General features: G+C 44.9%; 1 protein-coding gene across 1 annotated transcript in view; it reads left to right on the top strand.

Moving 5' to 3' along the window:
- MROH2B (maestro heat like repeat family member 2B) overlaps positions 1-16,362 on the top strand; it is a 60,384-nt gene extending 44,022 nt beyond the window's left edge. The window contains 13 exon segments of the mRNA XM_019929167.2: positions 2,603-2,755; positions 4,896-5,053; positions 5,582-5,708; positions 6,181-6,368; positions 7,644-7,784; positions 8,185-8,299; positions 8,934-9,089; positions 9,340-9,513; positions 13,645-13,800; positions 14,136-14,270; positions 14,591-14,693; positions 15,732-15,797; positions 16,256-16,362. Of these exon segments, the coding sequence (XP_019784726.2) occupies positions 2,603-2,755; positions 4,896-5,053; positions 5,582-5,708; positions 6,181-6,368; positions 7,644-7,784; positions 8,185-8,299; positions 8,934-9,089; positions 9,340-9,513; positions 13,645-13,800; positions 14,136-14,270; positions 14,591-14,693; positions 15,732-15,797; positions 16,256-16,362 (1,779 nt within the window).
- The last annotated feature ends 345 nt before the right edge of the window (positions 16,363-16,707 follow it).

Here is a 16,707-nt window from a genome sequence, read left to right as displayed (position 1 = left end):
CATTTCATACTCTGGGAAACCTGGGGAACCAAGTGGCCCTCTCCAGGGTGAGGGAGGCAGTGGGGTGGAATGGAAGGAACAGGACTTTGGGGTCGATCAGACGCACTCCGTGTGCACTGCTTGAAGTGTGTGCACTGGGTGATCAGTCTCATCTTAAAAAAAAAAATGCATAACCTCCCTCTCAGAGCTGTTGTGAGGACTGGTCTATCAAGTCATTCATTTATTCATTCGCCTAATATGCCCTGTGCACCTACCACATGCCACACTTTTTTCTAGGCTCTAAGGATAGGAACGCCTGCCCTCTTTGAGCTTGCATCCTAGTAGATGGAGTGCCAGATAAATATGATGTCAGGTAGTGACAACTGAGAAAAATAAGATCAAGGAAGGGAATAAAGAGTACGGGAGGGGTGATCCCCTAGGAAGGCCTCTCTGAAAGGGAGAACCATGAAGACATCTAGAAAAGAACATTCCAGGCAGATGGAAACAGCATGTGCAAAGGCCCTGAGGTGGAGAAAGAAGTGGGTCATGAGATCCAAGAGACAGCCCAGAGCTGACTGAAGTGCCTTCCAAGACTTGTTAAGGATCTTGGCTTTGATTCCAATTGGAATCAAAAGCCAGCAGAGGGTTTTGAACAGAAGAGTCAAGACCACTAGGTACACTGTGGCAGCTGTGAAATGTACAAGGGCACCCTTGTGTGAGGCAGCATCATTCCTAACGTGGACATTATAGGTTCATATGTGTATTATGGCAGTTATCCACAGAGGGCAGTAAAGGGTCCAACAAGCTCAGTCACTATGACAATAACAGAGAACTCTCTTGAGAACAGGGCACTTTTCCTAATTTGCAAAAGCTCCTTATGGGCTAGTGGTGGTTCTGCGAGGAGGAATGTGACTGGACTTACATTTTCTGAAGGGTCATCAGGCTGCCATGTTGAGACTAAACTATAGGCTGGCAAGACTGAAACTAGTGAGGTTAGTTTGAAGGAAACTGTAAGAATCTACATATGAGATTAGGTGGCCTGGACTAAGGAGGCAGCAGCGGGGATGAGAAGGTGATGAGGACATAGGAGACAAGCCCGTGGGGGACAGGGAGGGAACATATGTCAAATGCCTAAGAAAGTGTCTGATGCATGAGAGGTGCTCGAAAACATGAATTCCCTTTCTTCCTTTCTTCCTAAGCCAATATCCATCCCAATATGAAAAAAAAAAACATAACTGTTGAGCTTGGACCCAGGCAGGCATTTCGTGTTATACAGAATAGAGGCACGAGTCTAGGCCTTGATCTTGGAGCCATGGTAACTCAGAAACCGGCTGGGATATGCAACTACTCGTGAAAAGGAACTCATTTCCTCTCAAAGATGGTTCTACCAAACTTCATCGGGCCATTTAATACTGGAGGAAGTTGGTTGTGAATAGGAATGTTTTCATACCCACAAACTCATAATCATGACCATCTTGCTTGGCTAAAGCCCCAGATAATGCTCCTGGACTTTACTCAAACTTCTAACTTTTCACCTCCCCTGCCTGCCTTTTCATTCATACACACGGAGAGACATATACAACCAAACATTGTGTATAGTTCTTGTTTAGAGACCAAAATTGCAAAGTTTTTCTTTTCTTCACTTTTTATTGACTACTCTTGATCTTGAAACATGCAAAAGCAAAAGACAGCGTTCATAATAATTCACCCTCTGTGTGAAGTAAGTCAGAAAGAGACAAACAAATACCATATGCTGACACATATATATGGAATCTAAAAAAAAAAAAAAGGTTCTGAAGAACCTAGGGGCAGGACAGGAATAAAGACACAGACGTAGAGAATGGACTTGAGGACACGGGGAGGGGGAAGGGTAAGCTGGGATGAAGTGAGAGAGTGGCATGGACATATATACACTACCAAATGTAAAATAGCTAGTGGGAAGCAGCTGCATAGCACAGGTAGATCAGCTCGGTGCTTTGTGACCACCTAGAGGGGTGGGATAGGGAGGGTGGGAGGGAGGGAGACGCAAGAGGGAGGAGATATGGGGATATATGTATATGTATAGCTTCTGATTCACTTTGTTATACAGCAGAAACAAAGCATTGTAAAGCAATTATACTCCAATAAAGATGTTAAAAATAATAATAATTCACCCTCTGTATGGATGCTGTGAGGCACCGGGTATTTAGCACAGCACTTAGTACACAGTGATTTCCTGAATTTTCAAGCCTAGCTATTCTTTGGCAGACACAAGACTTATTTCTATGATACATGAAATGTATGTGAAAGTACTTTACAACATATAAAATGGCATATAAACATTATGCATTATTTTCCCTTTATGGGGTATGATGTAACTTCAGGTTTGGAGAGGAAATTGCCTTGGCAGGCCTGAAATTTAATAAATAATGAAATGATCAAGAGATAACTTCAAGGAAAGTTTACTTAAAGTTGAAAGGTGGTATCTATGTCCTATTTTAGTATTGTCTCTGGTTTCTATGGCCCCAGTCACATGCTAACTTTGTGGAAATCCCAGTGGTTTCTATTATCCTAAAACCAAGAATAGGTGTCCAGATATGAAGTGAGGTGGCTGATGACATGAGTCTTTCTGGTTCATTCTCAGATTGTCAGTAGACTCATTCCAAGTGAAGAAATGCTCATGTTCCTGGGGGAAACCCTGGACAGTCTGGAGAGCCTCAACCCCACGTGTACAAAGGCATGTGGCATCTGGATGATCGCTGCCCTGAAGGCGCAGGGAGCTGCTTTAGAAGATCAGGTGAACCAAGAGCCAATCTGACAACTGAACAGAATTCTAACACTCCTGAAATGCCAATACCAGAAGTAGGTCGCCACTTCTCAGTTGGTCCTCTGATGGGCCACAGGCGGGAGTGCACACGGCCTCAAGAGGCCTCAACAGAGACGCAATTTGCGTGGGAACAGCCAGGCTCACACTGAGTGCCTGTCTAGGCACTCAATTGCTTCTCTAGTCTGTGATGATAAGAACTTTACAGACTGCCACTCTCTGGTCAGAGGCATGTGGATCATGGAAAACTGGGTTGTGAGGTCTGCAAGGATGAGCGTGACCTTGTGAACGAATGCCTTTAAGATGGCCACTGAGGGCCAAGAGAATTTTCTAATCCCACTGCCACTCTGCGAGCTGCTCTTGAACACCCCATAGGTATTTTCTGGTAAAGAAGGCTGTCATTGGGGAATTGACTAAAAGAAAAGTCTCAGTCCCTCCTACCAACTGGAAAGCAGAGAGAACAGGATTTAAATTCAGGAAGCCTGGTTAAGAGCTCCAAATGGAGATACTCTGTTCTCTCTCTTAAAGCCAGAAACAGAACACCAGCAATTCAGAGATTGAGGAGGAAAAGAATCTTTAACTCAATAAAGGCTTTCCAAGGGGAACAGGAGGAGGAAGTTATGGTCCCCATAGCCCAGAATCAACCACCCTAAATTTAAAATTTTTCCAAAGCATGGCTTTTAGAAATGACCTCTGTGCTAATTACTGTCCAATCAGCTTTTTTCAAAATCATTCATTGAGTACATACTACATGGCAGGCCCTGGGCCAGTCATGAGAGAATCAAAGGTTAATAGATTTGGAATGTCCATGTATTTGTGTGTTTAGCATAAAAGGGGAAGTTGTTCACACACTAAATAAAGGCTTACAAGAGGGACCTAAATCCTCTCCAAGAATCACTGAAATGGGACTGTGTGGTATTCATGTTTGCAGGATATTTATGATTAAGGAATTATAATTCTGAGAAAATATTATATTTACCTAAAAGTGTCTATCCAAAGTAAGCGGGAAAAATTTCCACTAGAAGCAAACGTTCTTTAGCATGGAGACATGCCCTTGCCCATGTCAAAAGCCAGATGTGTAATATCATTCCCCACTGCACACAGATTAACACCCAAACTCAGAAAGGTGGCCCTCAATGCCCTTTAGCACCTGGCTTCATCATTCCTATCAAGTTATCTTCATCACCTTCGTTCTTTCTTTGCTCCAAACTGGACCATTCTCCTATTCCATAAACTTTTTCCACATTTGCCTCTACCATGCTCTCATGACATTTTTCTATATAGATTTTATGTTTTTACAGCCATCACATTCACAGCAAAATGGAGCTGAAGGTACAGAGTTCCCGTATACCTCCTGTCTCCACACTACCCACATCCCACATCACAGTGGTACATTTGCTACAATCGATGAACGCACATTGACACATCATATAATCACCCAAAAGTCTTAGTTTACGTTAGGGTTTAGTCTTGGTGTTGACAAATGTCTAATGACACGTGTTCACCACTGTAGTATCATAAAGATTAGTTTCACTGCTCTCTAAACCCTCTGTGCTCTATTCTCAGGGTGTCTGATTTTACATCTTTTCCTGTGCTCTTCCTTCTGATGATGATGACCTTCCCCACCATCTCCACCTTGCCTTTTGGAATTGCTATATATCCTTTGAGACCCAGACCAGATGTCCCTCCACAGTAACCTCAGTTACTTCTGGATTCCCCTATCAGTCCTGTACCTCTTGTACACCATTTGCCATACAGAGCCTTCTGCATAGCCCTTGGGTATATGGCTGATGTCCTTTATGAGACCACCCATTCCTTTTGAGAAAGGGCTACATCTTATTCATCCCTAGTAAATGCCCCACAGTGCCCAACACAGCACCTGGCATAATGCAGCCTTTCACTAAATGTTTGCTAAATTGATTTAAGAATAAATGCCCAATTTATCGATAATCGTCCTGAGCAAGAGATAGGCCATGTGTAGAATCAATTGCTTTTTTAACATTATTTCTAATTCATCAACCACCGCCTACAATATGCTGACCGTACGTGACCTAAGCCATCCATGTAGAGGAAAACTGGCAACTCAGTGTTTGATTTGGCTTTTTCTTTTTAGCTGTTGGAGATCTTGGGCATAATTTACCATCACATGCCAGTCCTCAGACAAAAGGAGGAAAGTTTTCAGTTTATGTTGGAAGCCATCTCCCAAATAGCCAGCTTTCACACGGATGCAGTTGTTGCCAACCTTTTACAGAAGCCTCTGCCCTTTGACAGGTAGATTCTAACTGAGTTGGTCCCTTTTCCTAGGGAAGGCCACTCTGTAAGGTATTGGGGAAGAATCTGTGGTTTGAGAGAAAGATAGCAAACAAAAGTTGAAAACACCTCACCTGAATAATTTCAAAAATGGTGTTTGAATCACAGGTAATGGTTTTCCAAGTATTTTTCAAATATATGTCCTCATTGGATGATGAGAGTTTTAGGAGTGTGTGTGTGTGTGTGTGTGTGTGTGTGTGTGTGTGTGTGTTTATTTAATAGGAATAAGTATTAGAAAGTGAATATTTCTTCCCTTTCTGGTTGCCTAAAATGAATCTATATGAGAGGTTTCTGTCTTGATGGACATTAACAAACCTCGGCAACCCAAGGCCAGAATGCTAGATTGTTAAATAAAACACCCTTATTATCCCCATGTCCATCCGTCCTTGCAACTGTGATTAGTCATAATGTGGTTTTAGAGGGGATCAGATGAAAAAGCTCACATCCCAAGGAGTAGAGCCTTATCGGCTTCCTGCCGTGCTTCCCTAGTGACACAAAGACACTGTGGAAGGCTCTGGCTGAGAACCCAGCCTCCAGTGGCAAACTCTTGCGAGCCTTCATAGACAAACTGGAGAATGAGTTAGAAGATGACCTCCTGGGGACAGAGGCGATCTCCGTGAATTGGACAACCTGCCACCCGCCCGGGATGCTGCCCACTCCATCCCACCTGGCACTGGGTGATGTAGCATTAATCGCACTTCTTCCCCTCTCATACCCCGGTTTTAAATCAATTCCAGTTTATATTGGACAAATATGGCAGTGATTTTGTCTGCAGCTGATCATGTTCAGAAGGAAATTTCTCATCAGCCCAAAGAAAATCTGTATCTCTGTATTTCCAAATTAGTCTTCAAGATATCCACTTGTTATTGAAAGACCCCAATACTGGTGCCCCCTGGAGTTTGGAGTCGCCCCACATGGTAGCCCTGAGAGAGAAACACAGCAGGAGTTAAGAAGTTTCCAGACAAATAAACCCTCCCTTTTCTATGTGCTTTTACCGCAAGTGTGGTCAACCTGGAAAGCAATCCTTTGTAGAGAAAACAAACTGGAAGATCAGCCCTGCCTGACCACAGGGTCCTTTCTCCCCTCAGGTGGCCTGTGCAATTTGTGAAGGGGTGTCGACAGGCACCCCTGTCGCAGGCCTGTACCCAAAGCTGTTCGCCCTTTTCCTGAAGCTGGTCAGCTGCACACTGGGCCAGAAGATGCCCACGTCGACCCTAAACCGCCGCCGGCGGGTGATGCAGCAAGGGGAGCGGCAGCAGATCGTAGACCCCTGCAGGTAAACAGCCAGGCGGAGAGGGACTTCCAGAGCAGTCCTGACCCGACTCCAGAAGGGGCTGGCATGGCCTCAACTACCCGTGAAGGAACAAGGCCCCTCCATCCTCGAGCCTCGTAGCTCTTCTTCCCTGGGTACCCGGCATAGTTGCCCAGAACGGTCATACAACGAACAAGCAGTTATGTCCTCTTCCCTAGAGGGCCCAATCCACTTCCTTTGTTTTCTTTCATTGAGACCTTTCAAGGAAAGTTGGAATTCTGTGATTTTCAAGGCCACCAAGGAAAGAATATAAAATAAAAATAAATACCACATTTCCTCAAATCTAAGACTTCTCCAGTTGAAGGAAGCAACATTATTTCGTGTAACATTGAGAAAGGAAAAAAAAAAAGAGTCCCAATTAAGTCGTGAATCAGTGCTTTCTTATACTATTAAATTTGCATTTTATATTGATCCAAAAAGCTCTTTGAGGATTAGTAGGTATAGTTATCCTTTATCACACTGCTCTGCTTTCCTGTTTTTTTGCATTAACTTTTTGTTCCGATGTCAAATCAACCTTTTTTTTTTTTTTTTTTTTTTGCGGTACACGGGCCTCTCACTGTTGTGGCCTCTCCCATAGCGGAGCACAGGCTCCGGACGCGCAGGCTCAGTGGCCATGGCTCACGGGCCCAGCCGCTCCGCGGCATGTGGGATCTTCCCCGACCGGGGCACGAACCCGTGTCCCCTGCGTCGGCAGGCGGACTCTCAACCACTGTGCCACCAGGGAAGCCCCCAAATCAACCTTTTTAAAGACATTTTAAATAGCAGTTAGGCTCAGCGCACGTAGTTCCAATAGAACATGTAACTTTACTAAAATGCCCACAGCTCAAAGAGCCATACCTAAATCCATGCATGTACACGCACTGTATACACAGGCAACAGCAACTGCATCACAACTACTGTCTGGCCAACAATTGCAACGCACTATCCATCGCGAGATGCATCCTGATTTCCAAGGTGCTTTTTTGTTTTAGAACCAGTGAAGCAACCTCCATTCATCCAGGAGTGAGCGAGCATTGTAGGGAACATTTTTTTAAAAAAGAAACACAATGTGCTGTATTTATTCTGTAGAATACAGTGTTTACGAGTGACCAGATCCACACATATCAATACAGAGCCCCAAGACATAATAAGTGAAAATACAGAATACAGACAGCTTGATGATATTTATTAAGGACTTGGGGATTCACAATTCCTTGCATGGTACTGACTGACTTTTGTGGTGCCAACTGTCTCCTTCAGGCTCTCGACTACAACTCTGAAGTGTGTGCAGGCCCAGGCCACGAAAGAAGGGCTGGCCAGAGAATCTGACAACGGGGACAACATGTGGACCCTCTTCAGCAGTCCCAGTAGGCACCACATAGGAGTCTGTGCACTGGCCAGGTAATGTGCAGATACTCCAGAACTGGATACGAAGGAAAACACTGAAGACAAAGTAAAAATTCAACGCAGGCAACTTCACTGACAGCAATTGATTCAGTAAGGACTGAGTCCAGGAGAAAAAAACAGGGAAGAAAGAGCAAAGGGGTTGGGAAGAGACAGCAGGATCAGCCCCAAACTCACCAACCCCGCATTAAATAGTGATACAATGAACACTTTTAGGCAAACTACACTTCAGTCGGGCACTTGGATAGGCTATTATAAAGTTAAGCCTTGGTGCTCTTTCCTTTTTAACATCCCTTTTTGGATCATTTAGTTTCCTGATAGAGAAACAGAACTAAAGTGTCTTCCACTGTTTAGAAAGAAAAAAGCCTCTGCTACAGTGGGAGCCTTGGTTTTCTAGGAGCATGGCAGCGTGGCAACACAGACTCATTCCGGACATCACGGAACAACTCTTCCCATCCCTGACCTCCTCCTCGGAGAACTACCGGATAACGGGCGCAGCTTCCTTCTCTGAGGCAAGGGAGCACAGCCATCCCAGCAGGCTCGTTGGGACCCAGTGGGGTATTTCTCTCAGGAGTTCAGTGGGAATTTGAGCCACGGAAGAGGGACCGTCTCTGGGATCTTTGGCAATGGAGAGATCCAGCTATTGCCAGACACACAGTACCTGAGCAGAGAGAGGGAGAAAGAGAGAGGAAAAAGAACCCAGCCTCATCCTCTTCCTGCCCTGTGGTCTGCAGACATCAACTCCCAAGACAGAGAAGGGTAGAGAATCAACCTGGAAGGGACAAAACAAAATGCAACCAACAAATATATTATGGTCCTTTCAAACTCCGGGATAAAGGCTGACCCAGCCAATGCAAGGAAGGAAATTATCAGTAACTCCTGTTTTCCCTGCTCCATGTTTCCATTTAGATTAGAAATACCTTCTTCACTAGGTATTTTGGTTCTCATCACCACATAACCTTGACCTGCGGGGTGCTCACTTCCAGAGCTTAGTTCCTGCCAGACATTTGAATTCACCCGAGGGCTCCCTCCTCTGCCCCACAAGCAGCTGGGGCCCTACTCTTTAATCACAGCTATAATGCCTTTGGAACTCTCCTGAAGGGCAGCCCTTCCCTGAACTAAAGGAGAGGAGTGTGTCACTTTCAGCTCATGAAGGAGCCAATCCTTTGGAAGCACGGGAATCTACGGGATGTGCTGATCTTGATGGTTCAGAGTGCCTGGGGCTCCAACGCCATTCTGAGGCAAATGGCCATCTGAGGGCTCGGTAATAGCGCTTCTGGAGCCCCTCACAAGGTAAAAGGAGTTTGGGGGGGCTCGCAAAATAGTTCATCTAAGTAGAGTTTTAAAATAATTATTTACTAACCCACATCCTGTGGTTGCATAGAAATTAAGTGAAAATCCAAATAAGTCGCTGAAGTGGTGGCTCTTGGGTTGAAGGACATGTGACCCTAAAAGAATGTCAATCCCCTTATCTGGGGTCTCCTACCCTATTCCAGATACACATAGAACAATTTTCGAGATTAAGAGACCTTATTTCAAAATAGTAAAGAAGCGCAAGCAGATAAAGTTAGAATCTATCGTCAGAGGCCTCTATCACCTGGCCCGCACCGAGGTCGTCTGTGAAAGCTTGAAGGCTCTAAAAAAGATCCTGGAGCTGCTCACAGACCGAGATGTAAGCTTCTACTTCAAAGAAATAGTGCTGCAAACAAGAACCTTCTTTGAAGACGTAAGTGAGCCTGTTCAGGAATCTTCCCTCCCCAGAAGTGAGTGCAGGTAGTGCTTATAGCAGAAAGAGGTTCAGGTAGTGCTTGTAGCAGACCAGTTTGGTGTCCATTTGCATGCCTTGGCCTGCCCTAGAAACCACCTGCCCCAGAGGTCACCTGTCCCAGGGATCACCTGTCCCACAGATCACCTGCCCCAGAGGTCACCTGCCCCAGAGATCACCTGCCCAGAAGTCACCTGTTCAATTCCTGTGCAGCCTGTTGGCTTCCTGTGTGTCTGCCTGAGGGTATTCTCTGGCCCAGGAATCATGATTGGTTTGAGCAAGGTGGGCCGCATGTGTTGGGAAAGGACCCTCAAACAACAAGAAAAGAGAGTTTGTAGATAAACTCCCTGGCTTCCTCACCCCTCAGAAGGATGGTGCTCCACTTGCCCATAGGGGTACCACACTCACTAATGTTCCCTTTCGTAGCTCTCCTCTCTTGCCTATCATGCTTCCTGGGCCCACCTCCCAGATAAGTGACTTACACCTAAATCCCCATCTCAAAGTCTGCTGTTGGGATGAACCGGTTTGCAGGGTACAAATAGAGACATAGATGTAGAGAACAAACGTATGGACACCAAGGCGGGAAACAGGGGGTCGGGGGGATGAACTGGGAGATTGGGATGGACGTATATACACTAATATGTATAAAATAGAGAACTAATAAGCTGCTGTATAAAAAATAAATAAAGTTCAAAAATTCAAAAAAAGGAAAAAGAAAGTCTGCTGTTGGGGGTACACAGCTTCTGACAGTACACCCTACAGGGCTAGATGTTATTGCCTCCAACACTACCTTTTCCACGTGCAAGATTTCAAAGACTCAAAATGCTCGCGCAGTTGATTTCATCCAGGAGTCAGTATACTGCCCCATGGCTCATCGGCCAAATTCGACCTGGAGCATCTTTTTGTAAATGAAGTGTTATTGGAACACAGCCATGCTCATTGGTTACATATTATCTATGGCAGCTTTCACACTTCGTCCCGCAGAGCTGATTAGTTGTTACAGAAACCGTGTGGCCCGCAAAGTCTAAATTATTCACTGTTTGGCCTTTTACGGAAAAAATTAGTCAACCCCTGACATGGTTTATAGCCCTCATTTAAAAAAAGATCAGTCGGGCTTCCCTAGTGGCGCAGTGGTTGAGAGTCCGCCTGCCGATGCAGGGGACACAGGTTCGTGCCCCGGTCCGGGAAGATCCCACATGCCGTGGAGCGGCTGGGCCTGTGAGCCATGGCCTCTGAGCCTGCGTGTCCGGAGCCTGTGCTCCGCAACGGGAGAGGCCACAACAGTGAGAGGCCCACGTACCGCAAAAAAAGATCAGTCAACAACAATCCTAGGCAAAGGAAGGTCATTTTTCTTTATACCTTCTGGGAAACCAGATTTTATTATTTCGTTTTGGTTTATTCACTGACATCAATGTAAAAAATCTATTTCATATCTAACTTAAACCTATTTTTTGTGATCTAAACCTGCCTGCTCCTGTTATGTGGTCAGAGGAGATGGAAATTTCTGGCTGCCTCCTCCAATGCATCCTTCTTAAACATTAAGGCTTTATTAAATTACCTATTCACCTGATAGTTTCCAGACTGAAAAGTCCTTATTTCCTTCATTATTTACCATAAACCTAATTTTTCAGCTCCTTAAATATTTTACAAGCCAGTGACTGTGTTGTATCCCTAAATGAGACCTGAGATGTATTAAATACAATCTAAAGAAAAATTGCCTCTCAAATCCAATCTTTTCCTATTTATTCACTCCAAATTTTTTTAATCTTGCCCTTTCTTCCTGACTCTTTAGCAATTTATTAACTACACGAACCTCCAGACTGCAGTCTGCAACACTCGCCCTCAGTCAAACGTCCTCCAGCATTGTATTTTTCAGTTTCTCTTGTTTGTGTACTAGCCTAAACCTGGCCTTTGAGAGCAGCGTTCTGCTGGTTTCCAACTATTTTCTCCAGTGTACCAATATTTACTTTTAATTCTCATCTTGTCCCCAAAAATACTTACTGGGCTCTCACTCAATTTAGTATCTTCTGTAAAATAATGAAGATGTTCTTTTTTTCATTACACAAATAATTGATGACAATCTTTAACAACAAAGGGTTAAAGTCAGCCCTACAGAGCCCCAACTGTTAGGTTTCCCTGGACTTTTGCTGATCCAATGATAGTAACTCTCTTGGATCTGAGCCTCCAATAATCACAAGTCAATCTACAAGTTTTGTGGTCAAGAGAATATTTCTCAGTCGTAATGCATAAGAAAAAAAAAACAGCTAAAGTCTATCTGGTTGTTAGGTTAGACCTTTCGCATTCCTAATAGGTATCGATTTCATCACATTTGCATAAACGTAAAGTTTGACAAAAATTGAGTCTTAGTCATGACATGCTATTTACAGTCCTATAACGCTCTCTTTCTGCAAATATATTCAACTATGATACTTTGCCCCTATATTTTTCTGTAGATTAAGCATACAATTCTGTAATCTCTAAATTTTCCCTTTCTTCTCTTCAATATTTAAGTACTTTGTTGAAAATCTAAAAATATGGCTACACTTTGAAAAAGTGGTAGAACAGAAAATATTGGCTGCTGTCCCATGCTCTAGGACCTGCTCACTGCTATTTCCCATGCTGGCACCTGAGTAAAACTTTAATATCTCTCCCAGCACCCAAAACACTTTACCCCTTCTCTTTTCTGTTTTTTCATCATCCCAATTGGTTGATTCTCCCTTGACCTATCATTAGGTCTTTGATTTTAGAAAATTCAGAGGACTCTTTTTAAGTAAATACCTCTCTACCTTTTAGATACTTTGTTACTGGTTTGCTTTCTTTTTCTAAAAAGAGATCTTTAAAATATATACCTTGACCTTACTCCTAGTACATTTAAAGAACAGTTCTACTTACATTTCCCTTATATGAGGTCACATCTCATGTTATTCAATTAACTTTTCTAGCCTTTTCCTAACAAGCCATCTTTATTCTTTTATGGAAGATCTTTGTTAACTTCCTTTTTCATGGCATTTTTGTGTATGTGCCCACTTCTCACACATTTTATTTTGCCATCGAAATAAACTCCTCTATCTTCTCCCCCTCATATTCATAGGAGTGCTTTTTTATTGGCCCTTGTTTGTTGCTAATCTGAATAATATTCTGGGGAATTCCCTGGTGGTCCAGTGGTTAGGGCTCTGCGCTTCCACTGCAGTGGGCATGGGTTCGATCCCTGGTCAGAGAACTAAGATCCTGCATGCCGCGAGGCGCCGCCAAAAAATTTTTTTTTAATTTTTTAAATAAATAAATAATATTCTGCTACTCAGAATGGCTTTTCCTCTCATCCCTCTGCCTTTCTACGGGTATTTGAAACTAGTTTTCTAGATACCCCCCCCCCAAAAAAAGAATACTTCCAGAAAATTCACCAGAACTCTGAACCATATCAACAAAGTGTCCGAGATAATAGAAGGCCATCTTTCTCCACCACCTTACCCTTTGGCTCTAAAAAGCATTGCCATACTCTGGTTCCTCTTCAGATCACATACATCCTTCATCTTTTACTAAAAAGCACTGCCCACCCTCCTGGACAACAAGCAAGGCAGTTCCATAACTTCACATACAAGAGTAGGGCTAAGCACTTGTTTATCTGCTCTCTCTCTCTCAGACACAAGGCCCACATTTCTGAGCTTCCTGTAATCCCTTTGGAAAGTATTTGGGATCTTGGAGAAGAGTCCTAGGCCTTGGGCAATTTAGATCAGAGGCCCCATAACTCCAGGCTAATGACGCAATCAGGCTAATTTGTACAAAGCACAGAACAAACAAGCGCCCTCCCCGGCCTTGTGCTGCCAGCACCCCCTGTTTATTACTCCTGTGGTCACATTTCCCCACTAGCTCGTCAGAGTCAGAAACCAAGTCTCCAGCTCTAAATTCATGTCGTGTGGGTAGAGAGCTGCTGGGAAACGAAAGGCATTCTTGGGACACCCAGGGGCTATGCCAAAGGTGCGCCAGGGCTCCAGCCTGCCTCTACGGAAGTGGGAAAGGGTGGGTAAGGTAGGGGTACCAGCTGGGAATGGCCTGTGTGGAGGACTCACCCACAACACGTATCTGTCAGCACAGGAGCAGGATGATGTGAGGCTGACTGCCGTCCTCTTATTTGAGAATCTGGCATCCCTAACAGGAAGAAGGTGGAAGATTTTTTTTGCTGAAGAAATAAAAAAGAGCATGATTTCGTTCCTTCTCCACCTCTGCAATCCCAATCCCAGGATTAGAACTGTAAGCGGCCCTTGTACAGACACCTGCACCTCCTCCTCTCCCCATGGCCGAGAGGGTGCCGGGAAGCCCGGTCTAGCTGGACCGGAAGCCAGGTCTGAAGGCACCACTCGCAAATGAACCTGAAAACCAATTTTCCCATCCTGGGTGCTTTTTTGCCATCACTTCCCGAGGTTGCGCTTCCATCTTTGAAACTGGGAAGGTGGCAGCACTGACTGTAAAGCCCTCACATCACTGACTTTTACTGCTCCTTTCCCAACACACAACCAGTCAGTGTGTCTTCCCATCTGGAAGGGGAGCCAACATTATGGACTGTGTTGCAGAAAGCTGTTTTTCAGGCTTGCCGTGATGTCCTGATCATCTGCATTCCTTTTCTGGGCCTCCAGGAACTCTATGGGGTATTAGATCATCTCCTTGATGGTCAGGATCTACCAAGGGCCAGGGATTTCTACAGGCAATTCTGTGTGAAGCTGGTGAGTGTGCAGTAGGTGCTGCTTCCAAAAAAATGCAGGCCAAGAGTCCAGGCAAATCCCAGAAGGCAAAGAGCATAGCAAGGAATCCCAGCCAGAGCCAGAACCATCTAAGAAGGACAGCAGTGATTCTGGGTATCCTGTCACATCACCTTCTGCTCTGTCCCCAAGTCCCCACTGGGATCTGTTCTCGATACAGTAGGACCTCGTTGTTTATCCATCCTATATATGAGTTTGCATCAGCTACCCCAAACTTCCAGTCCTTCCCTCCCCTCCCCCCTCCCCCTTTCAGTGGCCCTCTTTGTAACACACATCTCTTCCAGGCAAAGAAAAACCAAGAAATCCTGTGGATCCTCCACACACACTCATTCACCTTCTTCAGCAGCAGCTGGGAGCTGATCAGGAGCGTGGCCACCAAACTCACAGGTGAGGGCACGTCCACGCTCTCCACTCACAGGTCTGCTCTCTGCCATCCAGTTTTGCTTTGCCTGGAAGCTACCCCAGCGTGAATGCCGATATGACTGGGAAGACCAAAAAAAAAAAAAAAAAAAGAAAAACAGGAAAGCCAGAAAGAATTCATTTTACATCTTACAACATCTTCCCTCAAAAGAACCTGTTCTCTTTGCAGACTTACAGTAACAGCTTCTGAATTGCCAACACTCACTTTCTTTCCATCAGACCATTCTCCCTACTGGGTCCTTCATGCTTCTTCTGGTTCCAAGTCATTGCTCCTTCTTTTCCCCAAGTCTTTGATCCAAGCCTGCTGCCCCTGCCTAAGTGTTTTCCTTTGCATCATCCCTTAATATAAACCACAGTCAACCTTCTAAGCTCAGTTCGAGCTGACAGCTTTAGCAGCAATCTGATACTAGTGGAAAGTGTGTGGGCATGGGGACCAGCGGACCTTGGCTCTGCTGTGTGATTCTGGACAAGTCACTTAATTTCTCTGTGCTGCCTCTCTGTCTGATCTATAAAATAAAAGAGGAAAGTAAGTGAATCTCTGAGGATCCTTCTATTAGGAAATTCTAAGTCTTATCATGAAACCCATTCCAACTAATCCAGCCCCCAGCAAATAGGCCCACTTGGTTGGCCACATTTAAGATTGAGTTAAAACCTAAGGACTCTTACTGGATCATGTAGAGGATCCCCCTAACTACACTGTAACTTTTTGGAAGACAGGGACCATAGCTTATTCACGTGTGAAACCCTGACAACTGCCGCCCCCTGGAGGACACGGTGTGAGTTTTCCCAAATACATGGTGGGTGAGTGACCACTTCCAGACGTGGCACTCAAGACCCCAGAGACATCACCCTCACATCATCCTGGGGGTGCAAAGGGAGTCTATAGCTTGTGCATTCACTAGCTAGATCACTTAACTTCTTACCAGGTGCAGTGTGCCCCGACCTGCTTTCCGTGGCCTGTTCCTCTACAGTGAAATCAGTAACTTTCTCTCCTGTTGATTTTAGATGCCATTGTTCTCAATTTGACCTACCAATATGTGGAGTTAATAGACAGAGAACAGCTGACCACACGCGAGTACCAGCCCTAGCTTCTGCCCAGGGTACTGTTACATTCTTAGAGAAAGAGAAACTATGCTGCTCCAAGTCCCATGTCAGCCATAAAATCGTAGTGTAAAATCGTAGTGCACCCCATTATCAATCGTCTCTGATGCTCCCTAGATACTGGAATTTCTCCAGAGTGTAAGGTGACCCCCAGCTCCATCCCACTGCAGGCATCATTCCCAACAGACTTCGATTTTCCAATTGTTTATAAACCTACTGCTCACAAGGCAAGGATCTTCTCTTCCCTTATCTCAGTGTTAAAATAAACGCTCAATTTGTGGATCCAAATCCTACCTCTTAGGGTAAAACGTGAGCATGGGGGCCTGAGCCCCACCCAGCACTGACCCTAAGTGGGAGCCTTCCTGTGCTGCACAGCTTGGGCCTTGGCTTTCTTCATTCACTGGACATTGCTATTCTCTCCATTTCAGGGCTTCAAGCACTTCAAAAAGACCCCTGCATGAGTGTCCAGAGAGCAGCCGAAGCTGCCTTGCAGACCCTCTCGAGAAGGTGCAGAGAGATGAGCAACCATCCGTAAACCATCAGGAAATAAACCGCTAGGCCTTTTCTATAACGGACTCTTGTCTTCATCCTCATAACTCACAAACTTGCAACATCTTGAGGAAAGAGACGGCACCTAGTGTGGGGATGCTGAAGTGGTGGTATCTTCCTTACCCTCCAGGCTCTCCCTGGTGGCTTCTGTTAGCAAAAACCACGCCCACCAATTCACTTGAGGAATAACTTGTGATTTGAGCGGTGACAGCCCCATGGCTTTGCATAGGACAGCCCTCTATCTTGGGAAGCTTACATCCCAGCAGATATCAAAAAATGACAGAACATGAAACAATTCTGCCGCCATTAAGAGGAGAACCACTGCCATTTC

The sequence above is a fragment of the Tursiops truncatus genome, chromosome 3 (genome assembly GCF_011762595.2).
Source record: "Tursiops truncatus isolate mTurTru1 chromosome 3, mTurTru1.mat.Y, whole genome shotgun sequence".
Lineage (NCBI taxonomy): Eukaryota > Metazoa > Chordata > Mammalia > Artiodactyla > Delphinidae > Tursiops > Tursiops truncatus.
This window is presented reverse-complemented; position numbering and strand designations above follow the sequence as displayed.